The sequence below is a fragment of the Mirounga angustirostris genome, unplaced genomic scaffold (genome assembly GCF_029215605.1).
Source record: "Mirounga angustirostris isolate CCGP_5_RB_7025 unplaced genomic scaffold, mMirAng1.0.hap1 SCAF_11, whole genome shotgun sequence".
NCBI classification, from domain to species: domain Eukaryota; kingdom Metazoa; phylum Chordata; class Mammalia; order Carnivora; family Phocidae; genus Mirounga; species Mirounga angustirostris.
The window spans coordinates 85,668,594-85,689,818 of record NW_026991719.1 but is presented as its reverse complement, the minus strand read 5'-3'; the positions used below and the strand labels follow the sequence as shown (position 1 = coordinate 85,689,818).

Here is a 21,225-nt window from a genome sequence, read left to right as displayed (position 1 = left end):
AAGCAGCATTAGAATTCAGACATCTATGTCTATTTCCATTCTACTCTTAAGTGGTAGAATAAATTTGTGCTCTAAATTATTAGGTATCTTTCTATACTGATGTTCTCAGTGTCATCTGATGCAAAAATAATCCACTTTGAGAAAAACTTAAGCATTAAAAGGGACACATTTGGGTTAGAAAAAGCTGGATAAAAAGTAAAGAAATCTGTTTTCCAGATGTGCAATCTCTAAGCCACCCAGATGTTTTCAAAATCTAAATGTTACCTCAAAATCTGTGTACCTCAAACAATTAAAAATGAATGAAAATGAAACATGACCAAAAAATGATCAAGCTTTAGCATACCTATCGAGGATTTTCTCCCCTAACCAAAACTTAAAGCAAAGTTAATAATTTTTAGGAATATACATAATCATTAATTAATGTGCCATATAGCTATTAGGTACAGACAGGAAGCATGCAAACACATATAAATAACTGTAATTAGCATCATTTTATTCTACAGTTAAAGCATTTTTTTAACTTTTTGTTTCCTTTTGTCAGTTGTCTTTTGCCTTTAGTTGACTTTAGTACTAGTGTTTTCTAATACCAAGTAATGTATAGTAATGACAATTATTATTAACATCTGTTTACTTGCTCTCTCTTATTCAGAGATTCAGGTTCTGACTGACCAAAACTAAGAAGTTCAATTACTATGTGGGAAGAAGGTAGAGGTCTTAGGGTATCCATTCTCGTTACTAATCCTATCTGTAGGCCCTCATGATAAGGCTGTGCCAGGGACAACAGAGTTTCATTTTTATCCAATTATTGTCCACTTTGTTCTTTGTTGCTTCTAGCACACCACAAGAAATTATATGATGGATGTGGTCATCTGCACATGGGTGGGTGAAATTGTGAGTTGTAAAATTGCAGGTGGCTACTCAGAAAAGACCTGAAAGATGTAAATGGCATGTTTTTTTTTTTTTTCTTATCAAATGACCTAGGTGAGGTGCATTGCAATCAAATATCCAGACAGCAAAGGAGAGTGAGAAGTTAGTTTAAACTGTAAATAGAATGACCCAACAATTGCACTACTAGGTATTTACCCCAAAGATACAGATGTAGTGAAAAGAAGGGGCACATGCACCCCAATGTTCATAGCAGCAATGTCCACAATAACCAAACTGGTGGAAGGAGCCAAGATGCCCTTCAACAGATGAATGGATAAAGAAGATGTGGTTCATTAATACAATGGAATATTACTCAGCCATCAGAAAAGATGAATACTCACCATTTGCATCAAAATGGATGGAACTGGAGGGTATTATGCTAAGTGAAGTAAGTCAAGCAGAGAAAGACAATTATCATATGGTTTCACTCATATGTGGAACATAAGGAATAGCGCGGAGGACCATAGGGGAAGGGAGGGAAATCTGAAGGGGGAGAAAGCAGAGAGGGAGACAAACCATGAGAGACTCTGGACTCTGGGAACCAAACTGAAGGCTACAGAAGGGAGAGAGTGGGAGGATGGGGTAGCAGGGTGATGGGTATTTAGGAGGGCATGTGTGGTGATGGGCACTGGGTGTTATGGGTAACTGATGAATCATTGAACACTACCTCAAAAACTAATGATGTACAATATAGTGGCTAACTGAACATAATAAAAATAAATAAAAAATAAAAAAATAAAAAAAATAAACTGCAAATAGATAAGAAAACACAAGTAGGAAAGTTTGGTGTCCTAATTTAAGGTTATATTTAAAGTGCTTTCCTATGAAACTTTTACCTGAGAAAGTCTTTAGCCTAGTTTGGAACCTAATTAATCTACATAATTACTTAGCTAATTTTAGTTCTTAAACAAACCGGAGATGGTAATCAGCAAATTGAGTGGCTCTACAACTTGAATCTGACGGAATGGTCTTCGCTTTATCAGTTTAGTGATGTCTGCCTTTCCACTTCTGTCCATCAGATACAGATTAGATCGGGTTCCCAACAGCAAATTCACTCCTGTTTGCATATAAAAAGAAAGGTGCTATATTAGCTCAGATTACGTTTTTATAATTGAATTTATATTAGTTCTTTTGCAATTCCAGTGTGCTGATCTGTGTAAAGATGACATATCACTTTAGGCTAATGTTAACCTCATACTGTGTAACAATGGACTCTACCAACAAATTTCTCTGAAATATATTAAAATCTAGAAGATAATACCTTCTGGCAATATTTCTACTGGCTGGTGTCTGGTGTGGCATCTCAAAAGGAGAATTTTATAAATATCTCACCACCCTTTAGCAGTATCCCAAACGTTATAAAAATCAAAATTCAATTCAGTTCATTCCTCATTCCTAATTGTAACTAAGAGTTTAATGCTTTTACAATAATTATATGTAAATTATTTTTAAATTTATTTTAAATTGAGTCTGTATTCATGCATATATTATAAAACTTACATTGCAAAATACCTGTGAAAGTAGTTCCTACTTTTATGTATCTAAATTCCTATGCTCTATTATTTGTCTGCTGGCTCTATTTATTCAAATATAAAAACTGTTAAAAGACTGAATGAGAGGGCTGAAATGGAAGATTAAGCTAAATTAGAATACACTTCAAACCACTGTGGGAGTCTTCCCCCATAACCTGAGACATAGGAAAAACTCAGCCAAGTAATATAATGGAGAGCACTTTAGTGTTTTCCTTCTACTTAGAGACTATTTGTGTTTCAAGGATATAAGGAGAAAAGACAAGCGTCTCTTTCATTTTTCTATTCTGTCCTTTACCAGTTCTCTAAGTAATGGCCTGTGGCAGATTTAGGAATTGCGTTTCCTCCCAAAGTGGAATCAGAGAGGGAGGGTAAAGTATATTCAATTTTGACTGTAATCTTTTATTTTTCAAAATGTAAAACCAGAAGTTATAAAAATGAATTATTAGACATTAATTAGATCTCTGGGTAGTTGCCTGACTGAAATGATAAAGACATAAACTCTGCTTTCTTGTTATCTGACACAATATATTAGCTTGGAGGGTAACATGTTTTTTCTAAGTTATTCAATCCATATAGCTATAATGTTTACTACACTGCTCTATTTTTAATTTAAAATTCTGTCCCCTGTTCAAACATACATTAAGCAAAATCTATGAAATTGCAAGTCAGAGGTTGGCATTTACTTTGAATTTCTTCCCTCCTTCCATTTATTTATTCTGTTTCATTTATGATTCATACTGGTTTGAGGTAAAATATTGTCTGAGCCCTACTAATGTGGTTATAATTCTTCTAGAGCAAAGGACTGAAAAAGTCTATCAAAGTTAAGACATTATCAAAGGTCATACAGATGGCTAATAGACACATGAAAATATACTCAACATCACTCATCATCAGGGAAATACAAATAAAAACTACAATGAGATACCACCTCACACCTGTCAGAATGGCTAAAATTAACAACACAGGAAACAACAGATGTTGGTGAGGATGTGGAGAAAGGGGAACTCTCTTACCCTGTTGGTGGGAATGCAGTCTGGTGCAACCACTCTGGAAAACAGTATGGAGGTTCCTTAAAAAGTTAAAAATAGAACTACCCTATGATCCAGTGATGGCACTACTAGGTATTTACCCAAAGAATATAAAAAACACTATTTCAAAGGGATACATGCACCCCAATGTTTATAGCAGCATTATTATGGATACAGCCCAAGTGTCCACTGACTGATGAATGTATAAAGAAGAGGTGGTATGTATATGTGTGTGTGTGTGTGCATACATATATATTCCATTGTATATATATACAATAGATGAATGGATAAAGACGTTGTGGTTCATATATACAATGGAATATTACTCAGCCATCAGAAAGGATGAATACCCACCATTTGCATCAACATGGATGGAACTGGAGGGGATTATGCTAAGTGAAGTAAGTCAAACAGAGAAAGTCAATTATCATATGGTTTCACTCATATGTGGAACATAAGCAATAGTACAGAGGACCATAGGGGAAGGGAGGGAAATCTGAAGGGGGGGAAAGCAGAGAGCGAGACAAACCATGAGAGACTCAGCCATCAAAAATAATGAAATCTTGCCATTTGCAATGATGTGGTTGGAGCTAGAGAGTATTATGCTAAGTGAAATAATTCAGTCAGAGGAAGACAAATACCATATGATTTCACTCATTTGTGAAATTTAAGAAACAAAACAGATGAACATAAGGGGAAGAAAAAGAAAGAGAGGGAGGCAAACCATAAAAGAGACAGAACAAACTGAGGGTTACTTGAGGGGATGTGGGAGTGGGCTGGGTTAAATGAGTGATGGGCATTAAGGAAGGCACTTGTTGTGATGAGCACTGGGTGTTATATATAAGTGATGAATCACTAAATTCTCTTCCTGAAACTAGTATTACACTATATGTTAACTAACTAGAATTTTTTTTTAATATTTTATTATTTATTTGACAGAGAGAGACACAGTGAGAGAGGGAACACAAGCAGGGGGAGTGGGAGAGGGAGAAACGGGCTTCCCGCGGAGCAGGGAGCCTGATGCGGGGCTCGATCCCAGGACCCTGGGATCATGACCTGAGCCGAAGGCAGACGCTTAATGACTGAGCCACCCAGGCACTCCAACTAACTAGAATTTAGATAAAAACTTGAAACATTTAAAAAGAGACATGATTGAAAGAACTTTCTCTACAAATCCACAAGATTATTTAAAAACAAGAACTTACAGAAATATGTCTTAACTATCTCATTAGGTATTAAATGCTACACACTATCTTAAAGTAAAAATACTAAGCTCAAATTTTTAAATAATCATAACTTAGTCCAATTTTATGTTTTAGTCAAGTCAATTCAAGTTAAAAAGAGAATAAAAAAGGGAAGGAGTGCCAATTCAAACATCAAACTGCACTGAGTGAAAATAAATCAGTAAAAAAAGGAACAAATTAGCTAGTATAAATATATATATTTTTATTTGCTTGAAAATGGTTTGGTAATAACAAGTGTTTTACATCTATGATTTTTCACAAGTTTGCTGCATTGATAAAAAAAGTATTCTTTGAAAAAACAACTCAGTTTTAAGAAACCAAACTTACCCCACAAAGAACCACAGCAGATTTCAGAAGTGAATTCCTTTTCATACATGTGGATTAGTGGTTTTTTACATGCAGGAGACACATATAGTGGGTTAACATTGACTTCAGAGGGTCGCTTAGGTGATTTCTCAGGTGCTTCCACTAATCCAGCATACACTGTGAAGAAGTAAGGGGAAGATACTCAGAGAATTTACTAGTGTATATACCATATGTGATTGAATGTTTTCACAAATAAGACACAGCCTAGAAAAGTTTCTTTCCTTTATTGAATTTTCTTTTTCCTGGAGGTATCATTTCTATTAACTCCTAAACCATCAGATAACACAAATCATGATGGTTAAAATACATTTCTGAATATGAATGTATTTCAGGTTATCATGATTAGATTGCCAAAGAAAATCCAGATGAGGGACTCAGTTACTCAATTGTAGTTTAAATTTAGGTGTCATAAAGACTCAGTGAGGAGTATATTTTTTAAAGCATGTATCCATCTGAATTTATGTTAACTGAATATCAGAATGATTTCATTCTTTTCAGACCATGAACCAGTGGTCAAACGCTGTAATGTGTGAATAGACTGCAGCATTTGGAGATTATATTAAACACACTTACAGATGGCACTGCCAAAGTCAGCATTTGCAGCCCTCCCAGAACCACTGGAGGGAGATGAGTGGCTGGCAGAAAAACCTGATTGTGTTGATGCTTCTGATATGTCCATGCTGTCATTCTCGTCATCAGGTGCTGCTGGTGCAGGGCCTAAGGCAATGGCATTTGAGGCCTCGCTTCTACCACTAGGCTCCTAATAGAAGATCGAAAATCAATTTTGACTTTATTCGGAGATTAACTGTGAAATAAATATAATATGCCTAGAAGTCATTTGAAAAAGAGAATGCAAAATTTGTAGCATCTATAATTCTTCATCCTTTTAAAATCCACATTTATCAGAAGAATTCAACAATGTTATCAGAAAAGAAAGAACTAATTTAAATTGAGACAACTGATGTCAGAGGAAAAATTTAAGGAGCTTAAAATCCCTAGCTGTGCGATTTGGGGCCTAATATTAGTGGAATTTTTATTATATACTAGGTATACTGCTAGTTATTTTATTTATATACTACTGCAAATCCTTAACAACAACCCAAAAAGTAAGTATAATTATCTCCATTTTACTTATGAGGAAACAAAAGCTTAGCAAAGTTAAATAATTTATTCAAATCATAGAGATAAAGTAGGGGAACCAGAGTTTGAAGCCAAAGTCTGATTCCAAAGCTTATGTTGAGCTATGCTATGCTAAACAGCCACTTGAAAAAAATAAAAAAGCACCAGAGTTGGGGGTATCAATTTTACTTTGTCAAATGACAAAGCTAGTGATGGAAAATCAACCAACACAAATTCAAGGGTGTGACCATGCCTCACTGAAAATCTAGTTGGCTTCCATTAACTTACATAGAAGAAACTCAAGGATAAAAGCCACAAAATGTGACAGAATTTACATGGAATGCCATATCCTATGGAAAAACATGCCAACTGTTTTTGGTAAGCTTGTCTGTTGATAAGCATTTTTTTGCATCAAGTGATTCTTGGCATTGAGAGAGCTGTGCTGCCCTGTCAAAGACTTGTTTTTATGACCTTTCCAACCACAAGTGTTGTATGGCAACATATCCTTTCAAATTAAAGTGAAAGGACTGTCTACTCATTCTGTAAATGTCAAAAACATTCCTTGAAATAATTGGAGATACCCGGGGGAGCTATGAAAACTATGATGGGACATCCTGTTTTAATGTCTTTAATTAAGATAGGTAAGTAGGGAGGGAGGGAGAGAGAAAGAGAGAAAGAGAAAGAGAGAGAGAGAGACTTTCCCAATCATACTACTTTCCCATTGGAAACTATCTAGGAAGTTTCCTTCCTTCATTGATTTCTTCCATAATTATTGTGTCTATCATAAACCAAGTCCTAGGTTGGGTCCTGGGATTGGGTGAGTGGGTAGAGAAAAGTAATCAAGAATGGATTAAACAGAGTTCCAGCCTTTTAAGAGTTCACAATCTAGTATGGCAGAAAAGCAAGTCAACAACCAAATACTATGTCACAAGTACTAAAATGAAACTATAGGCAAAATTCTTGCAAACACAGAGGGAGGGGTATATAATTCCATCTTGAAAAGTCAAAGATGACATATGAGTTGGATCATGAGAATGACTAATTAACCAAGTAGAGAAGATGTGAGGGGGCAGCCTTATAGACAGAGGGAACAGCTTGCACAAGGGCACTAATTCATGAAGGAGCATGGCATCTTGTAAGCCAGTTTGTGTGATAGGACAACAGGCTGGGAAAGTAAATTGGAATGATCTTTCCTCTGTCTGGAATCTCACCTGTGTTTTCAGATATCCAAATACTCCCTATTTGTCAAGAATTAGTTCAAATACCAGATGCTCCAGGAAATCTTCTCTGATCATTCTTACTGATCTAGCATCTGCGAAACTATTTGAGTATTTTTTAAATTTTTTATTATGTTCATTTAGCCCACATATAGTACATCATTAGTTTTTGATGTAATGCTCAATGATTCATTAGTTGCATATAACTCCCAGGGCTCATCACAACACATGCCCTCCTTAATACCCATCACCTGGTTACCCCACCCCCACACCCCTCCCTTCTGTAATTCTCAGTTTGGTTCCCAGAGTCCAGAGTCTTTCATGGTTTGTCTCCCTCTCTGATTTCTTCCCATTCAGTTTTCCCTCCCTTCCCCTGTGGTCCTCCACACTATTCCTTATGTTCTACATATCAGTGAAACCATATGATAATTGTCTTTCTCTGCTTGACTCATTTCACTTAGCATAATCCCCTCCAGTTCCATCCATGTTGATGCAAATGGTGGGTATTCATCCTTTCTGATGGCTGAGTCATATTCCATTGTATTAATGAACCACATCTTCTTTATCCATTCATCTTTTGAAGGGCATCTCAGCTCCTTCTACACTTTGAATATAAGCAAGACGTCAGAGATAGACTTCAGAGTAGCAGTCATGAAGTCAATAGCTAGGCTTGAAAAAAGCATTAATGACAATATCGAAATCTCTAAGGGCAGAAATGAGATCTAATCAGGCTGAACTTAAAAATGCTATGAATGAGATGCAGTCTAAACTGGATACTATTTGAGTATTTTTAAATGTATTTATAAAGTCAGTGATGTTTTGTGAATGATAAAGTCATTGCTTAACACAATACATTACTTACATTTAAATTGTATGTGTTAATAGTTCCTCAAAAAGTTAAAACAGAATCTAACAATTCCACTCTAGCAATTCTACATCTAGGAATTCTACTCCTGGGTAGATAGCCCAAATGATTAAAAACAGGCACTCCAACAACAGATAGTTATATACCAATGTTTACAGCAGCATTATTCATGATAACCAAAAGGTGAAAACCACCCAAGTGTCCATCAACAGATGAATGGATAAACAAAATGTGATATATTCATACAATAGAATATTATTCAGCATTAAAAAGGAAGAAAATTCTGATACATGCTACAACATGGATGAACCTTGAAAATATTATGCTAAGTGAAATAAACCAGACACAAAAGGACAAATATTGTATGATTGTCTTATATAAGGTACTTAGAAAGTAGAATAGATGTTCCTTGGGCCAGGTAGGAGGGATAATAGGAAGTTAATTATTTAATTGTTTAGGATGATGAAAAAGCTCTAGAAATGAACAGTAATAATGGTTGTACAACATTGTGAATGTACTTAATATTACTGAATTATACACTTAAAATAGTTAAGATGGAAAATTCTGTTAGTAAATTTTACCACAATGATAACTTCCCAGAAAAAAAAAAATTTGTATATGTTAAGAGACACTATCCCAAATTTGTGATCTGAGTAATAAGGGTGAACAAAAAAAACGTATTTTTGTCCCTGGAAGTAAATAGGAACCATCCAAATGAGAAGTAAAGATCTACAGCTATAAATTAAAATGTTGGGGCGCCTGGGTGGCTCAGTCGTTAAGCGTCTGCCTTCGGCTCGGGTCATGATCACAGGGTCCTGGGATCGAGCCCCGCATCGGGCTCCCTGCTCCGCGGGAAGCCTGCTTCTCCCTCTCCCACTCCCCCTGCTTGTGTTCCCTCTCTAGCTGTCTCTCTCTCTCTCTCTGTCAAATAAATAAATAAAAAATCTTAAAAAAAATATTTAAATTAAAATGTTTAAGGCTTTGGGTTAGAAGTTAAAATAATATTTGGAATGACTGGAAATGTGATATATCACATGAAAAAACAAATTTACAAGGAGAGGAATTCATTCTCCTTTTCAAATGGTGCATTACCTCCTGTTGATGTTCAAAGTCCTGGGATGTCGGTCTCTCCAATCTTTGACCATCAGTCTCTGAGCAATTTTCTCCTCCACTGATTTGAAGGGCTCCGCTTTCTTCATTGGTTCCACTGATTCCCTTACCTCCATTTACTTCCTTAACTCTTCTTCCATTGCCTATATTGGCTCCAAGTTCTTCATTGTCTCCACTGACTGCACTGCCCCCACTGGCTACACTTTCTCCATGGCCTCTACTGACTCTCTGACTTCCATAGCTGCTGCAGGTTTCTTCTCCACCATCACTTCCATCTCTACTATCTTGCTTGCAGCTTCCATCTCTGCCATAGCTTGGTCTGATAACAAGATCCAATTAATGATAGAAAGCCACTGAACAAAAACACATTTGAAAGTCAGCAAATAAAACAGAATTAGGATGTATCTGATACATATATACTATCTCTAGAAATGTTTTTGCTCTATGTGAACAATACTGGTATGATATGGACAAGAAAAATACCCCTATATCTTGTCAATCTTAAATACTGAATCAACATCATAAGCCACCATCAATTCCCTGACTGCACATGGATGGCAGATGGAAGAGAACTTGCATCCTTTATTAGGAACATGTGTTAGGTTAGCAGCAAAAATATGTTTTGTTTTGGAGGGGGTTTGCTTAAATAATAGACTACATGTATTAGCAACTTCACAGCCACATAAATGATTAAGCCCATATTTTTGGCACAGCCACAACATAACTGAATAATTGTTTTTGCAATATATTTAATTTCTGTTAATTTTAACACATGCCTTGATTTTCTAACATGTGTATTGACTACTTTGCTAAAGAATCCTATTGATTTTTCTATTACTACCACCAGGAAATTCAGCAATATATATCTCATTAGGCTAAGATAGTCATTTATTTAGTTGCTGAGAACACCAACCTTACCAAATGTCACAATGGTATTTTGCATAAGAGACAACATATCCAGGTACCTATGATAATCCTAAAAGCAAATTTATTTGACAATGGAATTCCTGGTAGATTTTTTTAGTTGGCAAAAAAGAAAAAATTTTGAATAATTTGTAGTCGATTCTGCCATGTATATCCTCCCAATAACATTTGAAAATTAACAAAAAAATATGGATTTCAATATTATAAAGCAAACAATTCTCCCTCTGTTAATCATTTTTCTACTAATGTAAACATTTACTATATTAACTAATCTTCTTTGAGAACAGTTTGAATACAAATCATGAACATATGTAAATAAGAACACACTGGCTTGTTTAAAGCAGGAGAAAGGAACTATATATATAGCAAACAACTGGTGGCATGCCGAAAATATCACTTCACTAAATATTACCACTTTTGGCAGCTGCTATGTAAGAAGATAAAATTGAATGAGTACTGAATCTAGTTACAGCAGTTTGCAGAATTCCAAAAATAATGCTGTTAGTACATTTCAGCCCAAAATTATCAAGTAAAAATCAAGGTTGCAATTCATTTTTCTCAGCGAATTTGGAGATTCTGTTTGCAAATATCAGGACTTCCTCTTACAGTTATTAAGTAGCACACTATTTGTCACCTCATTTCATATACTCACTGTGGTTTTAGAGGGTAAAATGATTCAGTAGCATTAATTGTAATAGAAACATCAACAATTGTAGTTATAAAGAACTTAATACTTGAATACTAATAAAATATAGTATACAAAAATGCAAAATTAGGTGTTTTGCATTAAAATAATTTAAAATCTATTATTGAAAATCAACCATTTACTAATATGCAAGTGCAATGCATTCACCCTCTTGGTAATAAAATTTGAAGGTAAAACTAAGATGCAAATAGTTCTGAAATTCTAAAACTTTGGTAGTGCAAATAATATAGAAAAACCAACCTTGGCCAACAAGGAGCATCATCATGATTATTGTCTTTGTCATCAATAGCTTCATCATTGTCATTATCATCATGGTCTTCACCAACATTATTAGCCTTATCAACCTTGTTATCCAAGTCATCATTGCCATTGTCATGGTCATAGGTATCCTCATAAGCATCATTAGAATCATCATCATCACCATCAGTATCAGCACCAGTATCATAGAGTTCAACATAATCACCATCCTCTTCAGGTGGCTGAATGACAGGTGCAGGAGTTAACCAATCATTCCGGAAGATTTCAGAGAGTGCATTATAGCCTACCCATTCATTTGTCAAGTAAACAGGGGGTGATATTTTTCCTACTTTAAATCCATCTGGAACCTGTGTGCACAAGAAAGGTTAATGTAGTCTCCAGTAGCCTTTCATTTTCTTCTAGATTGGAAAGTTTCCAAGCTGACAATATTTTAAAATATATTTTTGATTGAAATGAAGATTTTTACTCACTATAAAGCAACATTTTTGTGAGGATGAGATGCCAAAACCCAAACTTCAGGCTATGATAATCAATGGCCTTTCTGGCTCACACAGGGCAAAATTTACTTTTTTATTACCCCTACTTTTCTGCTGAGGAGTGGACATTTAGTTTTGGCGACAAGAGAGTAGAACAGATTATTTGATGTTCTATAGAAGATATAGTTATTTTTTCCTTTCATTTTATTCTCTGATATTAGGATTACCACATAGCTCTTAAAATTGATATATTAATTTCCCAACTCAGTTTTGTACACAGGTTGTTTCACAGTAGATCAAACACTTCTAAGAAACAAATTAATATAAATCCACCTTTAAGTGTCGTATAAGCAACCTTTAGGCAATCTGAAAGAGATGTGTATGTGGTAGGTAGGAATAATTACAAAAATAAAATGGAATGACCTGAAAGTACACTGCAAAAACAACTGGAAAGGGGGGTGGGAGGTTGGGTTAGCCTGGTGATGGGTATTAAAGAGGGCACGTTCTGCATGGAGCACTGGGTGTTACACGCAAATAATGAATCATGGAACACTACATCAAAAACTAAAGATGTAATGTATGGTGATTAACATAACATAATAATGATAAAAATTATCTCCATTGTACTATAAAAAAACAATTGGAACAATGTTTATGCTATCAGAGGATATTTTATTTCTTCCCAAATGTTTTATTTTTATGCATTGTTATCATCCAAGAAATTATATTAGACAAAAAGTGAACATCTAGCTTCTACTCCTTGATTTGAGATTAGCTTCTACAAAGACCTTTTTATCACTCCTCTCTGAATATATTATTTTTTTAATTTATTTAATTTTATTATGTTATGTTAGTCACCAATAATATATTCTGATAAAAGAATGTGCATATAAAATATTTTCTGATCAATTCAATGTTTCTCCATTTCAAACTTAATTTCTAGATTTCATATTCTGCATACTCACATAGCAATGAAAATATATCTTTGAAAGATTAATTAAAAAACTAAACACTTTGACCTTTCCCTTAAGTGAAGATGAAAATATGTAAGTCTAAAGACATTTTCAAAAAACAGATAAATGTGTTAAGAGTTAAGATGGAAACCTACGTGGACATCAACCAGCAATTTCTGATCAATAGTGGAATAAGGCGGTGATGACTGGGACCTCCTCCAGGTCACAGGACTCTGTTCCTCAGAAGAAGATTCTGTGGAATGACAAAAAGACATTAGTTACAATGATGATCGCAGCCATTGCCTTCACTTTTATAGTGTACCAGTTCAATACCTTGGTATTTTTCTTGTAGCCTTTTTCCATTCAGGAAATATCACCTGATAAATTCTCATGGGGCCAGGATCCTAGATTCTGTTTGCAGGGGTAGGTTTGAGCATAGGCTCAAGGTTTGTCTATAGATCTACATGGCTTTTCTGTTTTCAATATTAAGTGTACACTTGCTAAATATTTCTCTCTATCTGTGTGAAGAGATACCCAGTAAGACTGGTAGACAGTTTCATTTAAAAAAATATGTATCAAGAATAGGGAAAGCTGGGTGGTATCACTGGCCTCCAATATTAACCAGTAGAAAAAGAGCCCAACAGTGTATTAGAATATGATAGATTAGACAAAATTCTCAAGAGGAAAGTTGACCCTGCAATCTTAATCCCCCAATTTCCACTCAATGATATATCCCGAAGTATTTCAATACAGTTGAAAAGCAAACAACTGAAAAGAGACAAAACTTAACCCTTTTTATAAAGCTGGGAATCTTTCTATAGTGATGTTGTGCACTAGAACTTTTTGCAGTAACAGAAATGTTCTGTATCTGATGTCTAATACAGTAGCCAGCCAGTAGTCGCACATGGCTAATGAGCATTTGTAATATTGCCAGTATGCCTGAGGGGTTGACATTTTAAGTTTAGTTTTTTTTTTTATTATGTTATGTTAATCACCATACATTACATCATTAGTTTTTGATGTAGTGTTCCATGATTCATTGTTTGCGTATAACACCCAGGGCTCCATTCAGTACGTGCCCTCTTTAATACCTATCACCAGGCTAACGCATCCTCCCACCCCCCTCCCCTCTAGAACCCTCACTTTGTTTCTCAGTGTCCATAGTCTCTCATGGTTCATCTCCCCCTCCAATTTCCTCCCCCTTTATTTTTCCCTTCCTGCTATATTCTTTTTTTTTTTTTAACATATAATGTATTATTTGTTTCAGAGGTACAGGTCTGTGATTCAACAGTCTTACACAATTCACAGCGCTCACCATAGCACATACCCTCCCCAATGTGTATCACCCAGCCACCCCATCCCTCCCACTCCCCACCACTCCAGCAACCCTCAGTTTGTTTCCTGAGATTAAGAATTCCTCATACCAGTGAGGTCATATGATACATGTCTTTCTCTGATTGACTTATTTCGCTCAGCATAATACCCTCCAGTTCCATCCACATCTTTGCAAATGGCAAGATTCCATTCCTTTTGATGGCTGCATGATATTCCATTGTGTATATATACCACATCTTCTTGATCCATTCATCTGTCGATGGACATCTTGGCTCTTTCCATAGTTTGACTACTGTGGACATTGCTGTTATAAACATCGGGGTGCACATACCCCTTCAGATCCCTGCATTTGTATCTTTGGGGTAAATACCCAGTAGTGCAATTGCTGGGTCATAGGGTAGCTCTATTTTCAGCTTTTGAGGAACCTCCATACTGTTTTCCAGAGTGGCTGCACCAGCTTGCATTCCCACCAACAGTTTAGTTTTAATTTGGCTAGTTGCTATCACAATGAGCAGTTTAATTCCATAGTGTAAATATTTCCACTTAAAATCCAAATTTAGGGGCCCCTGGCTGGCTCAGTTTGTAGAACATACAACTCTTGATCTTGGGGTTGTGAGTTCAAGCCCCACATTGGATGTAGAGATTACTTAAAAATTAAAAAAATATATTTTAAAAATGCAAATGTATCTGGACTAAAAGTGTGGATTTTTTATATTAAGATTTATGGTACAGTAACACCTGTGGTTAAAATTCAGTGATAATATTTAGGCTCAAAAATCAGTAGATCTGGCTGAGTATACTTAGAAAAAGCTTTACCAAGGGGCACTTACATCCTTGCTTATTTTTTTTTATGTGCTTGGATTTTAAAGATAAATAATCCTATCCCCTTTTTATTTGCAACTGTGCTATATAAAGCCAAGGTGTAGACCCTGCAACTCCCAAAATCATGTATTTACAAACACTGCTATCTTTTGAGTATATTATCTGGAACACATTCTACAATTTGTGTCTGCATCTTCCGGCATTTTACTTTTGCAGTTTATTATCTTTCTTCAGAAAACCATTTTTTTCTCAAGTCCCTGTGTATGTTGTTAGGCTAAATAAGAAGTTTGGGTGAGTGTTTGAGATTTTGAGGCAAATTTGTAGTAAGGTGCTCTGATTTCCTGCATAATAAAGTATGTAATTTCATGGGAACTGCAAATAGTCTAGGTGGTACACACAATAAAATAATATAATTTTAGAGCTGAAAAGAACTTCAGCTATCATCTACATAGAAGCTATCCCCTTCTCACCCCGCTCCTAACCAATGTTCATGACTGCTTTGGGACCTAATCTAGAATTTCCTTATTTCAGAAAAGGCAGTACGAATAAACCTTAAATTTTTAGGTGTTTGCCCACTATTAGTAAAATTAGCCCTAGCCAAACCAGAAAGGTTCTGGGGAAAATATTCTTAAAGTTACTTTTGATTCAGGTTTATTTTATTTCTCACAAGATAATATTTCTTCACGAGAGGACACTATTAAAAGAATTCTACCATTATCTGAGTCTCCTAAGAAGAACGGGGTTTTTAAGTTCAGGTCTTTGAAATATTTGATTTTGATAGAGTATACCTATATATCTTTTTTTCATTATGTTATGTTAATCACCATACATTACATCATTAGTTTTTGATGTAGTGTTCCATGATTCATTGTTTGCGCATAACACCCAGGGCTCCATGCAGTACGTGCCCTCTTTATTATTAACATTTTAATAAAATCTATGTTCTACATTTTTACAGATGACTTGAGAACTCATTCAGGTGTTTTGCCCTTGCAGAATTTACTTGGGTTGCTTAAAAGTACACAATGCCAGATTTTACAATCTAAGGCCTAACTTTTGGCTTTGTTTATTTCAATATTTCAAAAATCTATAATTCATTTAAACTCTCAAAAGTATATCATAAGATAAAACACTTGTTTTGAAATTCATATCACAAATTGTGAAGTTATTTTCTATGATTTTATTACTTTTTCATATATTTGAGTAAAAACATCAATTTGTAACATCTAGGGAAGTTTATGAAATACTGTGTATATTTTACTTTGAGGTGGTGAAATAAATGGATAAATAAAACACATGCCCACAACTACTCCATCTAATATTTCAATATTTTAAGGATTGTCTATAAATTTTAGCCTATTAGAAAGGCCTCTTCCAAGTTCCTTTCTCATATTTTTCACACATGGTACAGAAACCAAAGTTGACATCCCCACCTCCCCAGACACATTTCTAACTACTACACAACTTAAAGAAAATAACTTTAGAAAAATTAATTTCCATTTCGCAAAAGTCACCACTGACCACCCAATTGCCAAATTCAGTGGCCTCTTGGTCTTAATTCTATGTGGCTTCCCTAACACTTTTGATTCATTACTTCTTAAAGTTCTTTCTTCACTTCTGCAATATAAACTGTTAAACATTAGCTCTGTGTTTTGGCTGTTTAAACTCTGTGCTTTGAATCACCTGATGCTGCTGGGCAATTCTGAGGATTTTGCGAACTCCTTTGTCTGATGTCAATGGGCTTCTGAGCTTGTTCCAAAACAGACCGCTGAGGAACACTAAATGAAAAGACAGAAAAGCATATGCCATGTCCTAATATTCATAAAAGGAATAGACAGCTCAAAATCAAGACCAACAAAAAAGTTTTAGGTATAGGGTATATATCAAACTAAAAAGAAGTAGAGCTTAATTAATATTTTCAAATTTCCATTTTTCTTCAAATGTGCTATTTTATCTAGAACAGAGAAACAATTTCCAAAATATAAATAAAGTGTTTCCATATAGTATACGTTTCCTTCACATATCATATTTAATTTCTAAAAATTCAATAACGTTTCTTTAAGGTAATATTCAGACATTATTATATACCTAGTAATACAGTAATAAGCATAATAGTCTATGTGAGGATTTTAACAAGATAAGAAGCTGTTACTGTTACATCAAATATTCCACTATTATCATCCTGATTTGGCATTTGCATTTTTTAATATCCTATTCCTGATTTAGATAGATGGACATACAAATAGAACAGTTTAATTTTTAATATTCAAATTCAGGGAATATTTAGAAAGCTATTTTGGACTGGTGCTGCTGAATTCTATGTCACTTTGGAATTTCTATATAGGAAGGGCTTTGGTTATTGATCTAAGTCTAGAACAGAGAAGAGTCTTTTCTATGACCCTAAATTTCAGGAAAGACTTAAGATAATATATTTGCTATTCATAAATTCAAAAATCTTTTTATAATTGGAATAGCCAATTCTAATTTAACAGCAATATTAATTTTTTTTAAGATTTTATTTATTTTTTAGAGAGTGAGCGAGAGAGAAACAGCATGAGAGGGGAGAAGCAGGCTCCCCGCTGAGCGGGGAGCCCGATGTGGGACTCGATCCCAGGACCCTGGGATCATGACCTGAGCCGAAGGCAGATGCTTAACCATCTGAGCCACTCAGGAGCCCAGCAATATTAATTTTTATGTATTGGATTTTATTAAAGACATATCCCACAATACCAAAAAGATGCATAAAATTAAGCAGTTTTCTCGCTTTATGGTCAGAAGGTCCATGACACCTTATTCACTGAATGCAGAGAAAGCAAAAGTTCCTAATCTTGCTTTCTAATTTTCTAAGATTTTTGCACACAAGTTAAATCTAAAAGACGTAAATATATGGGGCTTTAAATAATAATGAAGTAGTAATATACATACTACATACCATCAACTCTATGCAGTCTGACCATACTGTCCAGTATCTTGAATATAGCAGGTGCTCAATAAATATTTAGTGAATGACTGAGTGAATGAATATAGGCTAAATTCTCTCCATTATAATCTGAAGTTGGAAGGGGTATGATTTTCAAGGAAAATCTATATTAAAATTTAGCTTTCAGGGGCACCTGGGTGGCACAGTCAGTTAAGTGTCCAACTCTTGGTTTTGGCCCAGGTTGTGATCTCAGGATTGTGAGACTGAGCCCCACGTCAGGCTCTGTGCTCAGCATGGAGTCTGCTTCAGATTCTCTCTCCCTCTGCCTCTGCCTCTCCTGCTTGTGCTCTTTCTCTCTCTCTAAAATAAATCTTTAAATAAATAAATAAATTTATTTAGCTTTCAAATATAACACTTTGCCCATAACATCTAAAATATGAAATATGATCTTTGAAAATTACTGAAGATCACCAATATTACAGAGATAAAAATATAGTTATCAGGATAAAATATCATTGATAGAATACTGAGTTTTATATTTGATTTTTCCCATAGGTCATTTCAAGCTTGCCCATTCCATAGCATTAGCTTCTGAAGTTAGGAATTGTGTGTGTATTTTAACATGTAGTAGAAGTACATGATATTCATGATGTACTACATGATAAAATGTATAACTGAAGTACATGATACATATGAAGTTTCACATCTTTTTATTATAAAGTACCAATTGAAATCTTTAAAAAAATTCATTGACATTTCTTTTATTAAATTGTGGATCTTATCAGCAAATTATTAAACTAAGTGATACTGAGACTACAGTAGGTCCAAATATGAAAGATCTAGTTAATGAATTACTGCAGTTAACGTTTTAAATACAGGCTGACAGTATCACTAGTGATGATGTTTTCATTAATATTTTAGTTTTCACTTTACACAAAACTTAGTGTCAAATAAATATGCTTTAATGTTCCATGTAATAGTAAATCGTGAGTAATTTGAAAATAGTAATCAGAGAAACATACTTTGAAGAGAACTTGACATGGTGTTCACAATCCTGATTGTAAGGCACTGAAGTAGATCTTTCTTGGACCTTAAAGACAATGAAATACTTTGGTAAAATTTTTTATCATAAATTCTTTTGAAGTATTAATTCATGGGAAAAATTCCTTTCTTCATATAAAGATAGTTTACTAAAAATCCAACTTATAAAATCTGATTTTCATAACTAGATTGTATTTTCATAATTACTTATAGAATAACATTAGAACTGCTTAACCATAATTTCTCATGGTATCCTTGAATTTTAGTATAATAACAGATTCTGGAGATTATATAATCAAACACTCTAATTTTATTTTTGAGGAATCTGTACCTCAGAGAGGAAAAATCACTTTTCTAAGAATTTTACATCAAGTTAAAGAATATTTATAATCAGAATGTAGGTCCCTCAACTGCTAATTTAATGCTTTCTATGTTTTCATATTACTTTTATACCAAGTCCAAATTTCTCAGAATTTAAGCTCAAACTTCTATTCACTTACCCTTTAAGCTAACCTTAGATTTTCAAAAGTTGTAACACACATACAACACATCATTAAAATCTCTCAAGTGTCAAAAGCGTCCCACCTTCAAGAAAGTATGTTTTTTCATTTTACAATTGGGCTGTAATGTCATAATCAGTGTTCCAATACTTTTTCAATTCTAAATGAATTAATTTGGTTTCTATTAATTATTCATTCATCTAATATAGAAAAATACTTAAGATCACATAAAATGAGCCAGCATCCGTCAGTGGGGCAGATTTATTTTCTGCCAACATTAGTAGATAGGACCATGTAGTATTGGCTTGCCTCACTTAGTTTTATATCATTAGGTTTCTACTTAAAATAGCTTTTAGCTAACCAAAAAATAGGCTATTCTGACATTCAATGAGGCAGTCACAGTAGATTCTTTAGAAAGAAAAACTAAACATGTTACATTTTTAAAAAATCTAGCATTTTCATGTGATAAAGTCACTCTATAGTTTCTAGAAACTACACTAACCTTACTACACTGTTTCTATGTAGTGACTTATTAAGGTTGTCTTTAAACTCTAACAGACAGATGGGTAAAAAACAAAAAATGTTGTTAATTGTTCACATGTTTTGCAAATGAGCGCTTCCAAATGTAACCAGATGTTTGGCAGTATGCATGATAAGCATCTGACTTTTTCCACATTTGATTCAGATACCTGGCATCATATTGACCCCGTCTAGGCCTCTTGGTTTATGAAACTGGTCTCAGAAAGTTTATTGACATTAGTAAACCAGAGACCAGGATTACTCAGAAAAGATAAAGGCCAAAAATAAGAAAAGCTAATACCTGATATGAATTGTCTGTATTTGGTCCAAAAAATGTGAAGATGATTAGTAAGAATAGTATATATAAGGCAAATGATGCATTCTAAACCAATCAGACACAACTCATTATATTTCCTGCTTAAAAACATATGTTTAAGGTAATAATTATTCTCTGAGAGTAGGAGGAAAGTCATAATTTAATAAGGCAGAGAGAGAGACATAAGGCCTCTTGTAATTAAATAATACAATCCAGCTTATGTTCCTTCTGCCAGTGGTTAGTATTTATAAAGCAATACTCTGCTATTTACTTCAGAGGACTGCTAGTATCAGAAGTAACATGTTTAAAAAAGGATAATTGTCCATGAAAGAAATCATAGTGGCCTACTCTGAAGCAACTAGAAGAAAGAAATATAGTGATCTAGGGCCCTTGTGCTGATTAAGGACAACAATGAGACTCTGACCCACTATTAGTAAGGCAAGAATTTCTGAATTCTTCATCCAGCAACCTGCTCATCCTTAGTGACCAAAAAATTTTTAGATGGCTAGCTGTTATGAATGCTGGCTATGATGATAATACCTTGTCCACATGGGAATTGAAACTGCAACTTGGGCCTCACCAATACCCTAAGCTAAATGCTGTTAATATAGTCGTGAAAACAGAAGTCAACCTAGACATGAGGACTGACTTGATTATTCATATAAATGTAAAAAAATAAATCACATATTAAATGACCCAGATCCTGTCATAAACTACATCCTAGAACAATCAAGGGAAAAGGTATGTGTGATTGTGTTACATGCTGAACTACCCAAGGTTTTATTGGCAATATTTTTACTTAAAAGAATGACTGACAAGACAAACTATGATTATTCAACTTGGGTATCTGGCAGGCATTTTATTTAAAATCAATGAAGTTAGCCTGTCAATTCAAGGAAAAAAACAACTGATGTTATTTGTTAGCAATGATAAAATTAAGCTTTGAAGTGAAAATTAAAATTTTAAATTTATTATCTGTCACCATGCACTTGACTTATCAATACTCAGTCATTTTTCTGATGAAATTGGTGACATTAACAAATGCTG

The 21,225-nt window shown here is 34.5% G+C and overlaps 1 protein-coding gene across 1 annotated transcript in view; it reads right to left on the bottom strand.

The window, feature by feature from the left end:
• The window catches only part of NRK (Nik related kinase), a 151,108-nt gene that overhangs the window by 23,554 nt on the left and 106,329 nt on the right, over nt 1–21,225 (bottom strand). Inside the window, exons 15-22 of the mRNA XM_064574440.1 lie at nt 18,825–18,892; nt 16,566–16,660; nt 12,881–12,978; nt 11,279–11,643; nt 9,391–9,727; nt 5,671–5,857; nt 5,059–5,214; nt 1,841–1,984 (exon numbers count right to left, since the gene is read on the bottom strand). Coding sequence (XP_064430510.1) covers nt 1,841–1,984; nt 5,059–5,214; nt 5,671–5,857; nt 9,391–9,727; nt 11,279–11,643; nt 12,881–12,978; nt 16,566–16,660; nt 18,825–18,892 — 1,450 coding nt within the window. The remainder of the gene's footprint in view (nt 1–1,840; nt 1,985–5,058; nt 5,215–5,670; nt 5,858–9,390; nt 9,728–11,278; nt 11,644–12,880; nt 12,979–16,565; nt 16,661–18,824; nt 18,893–21,225) is intronic.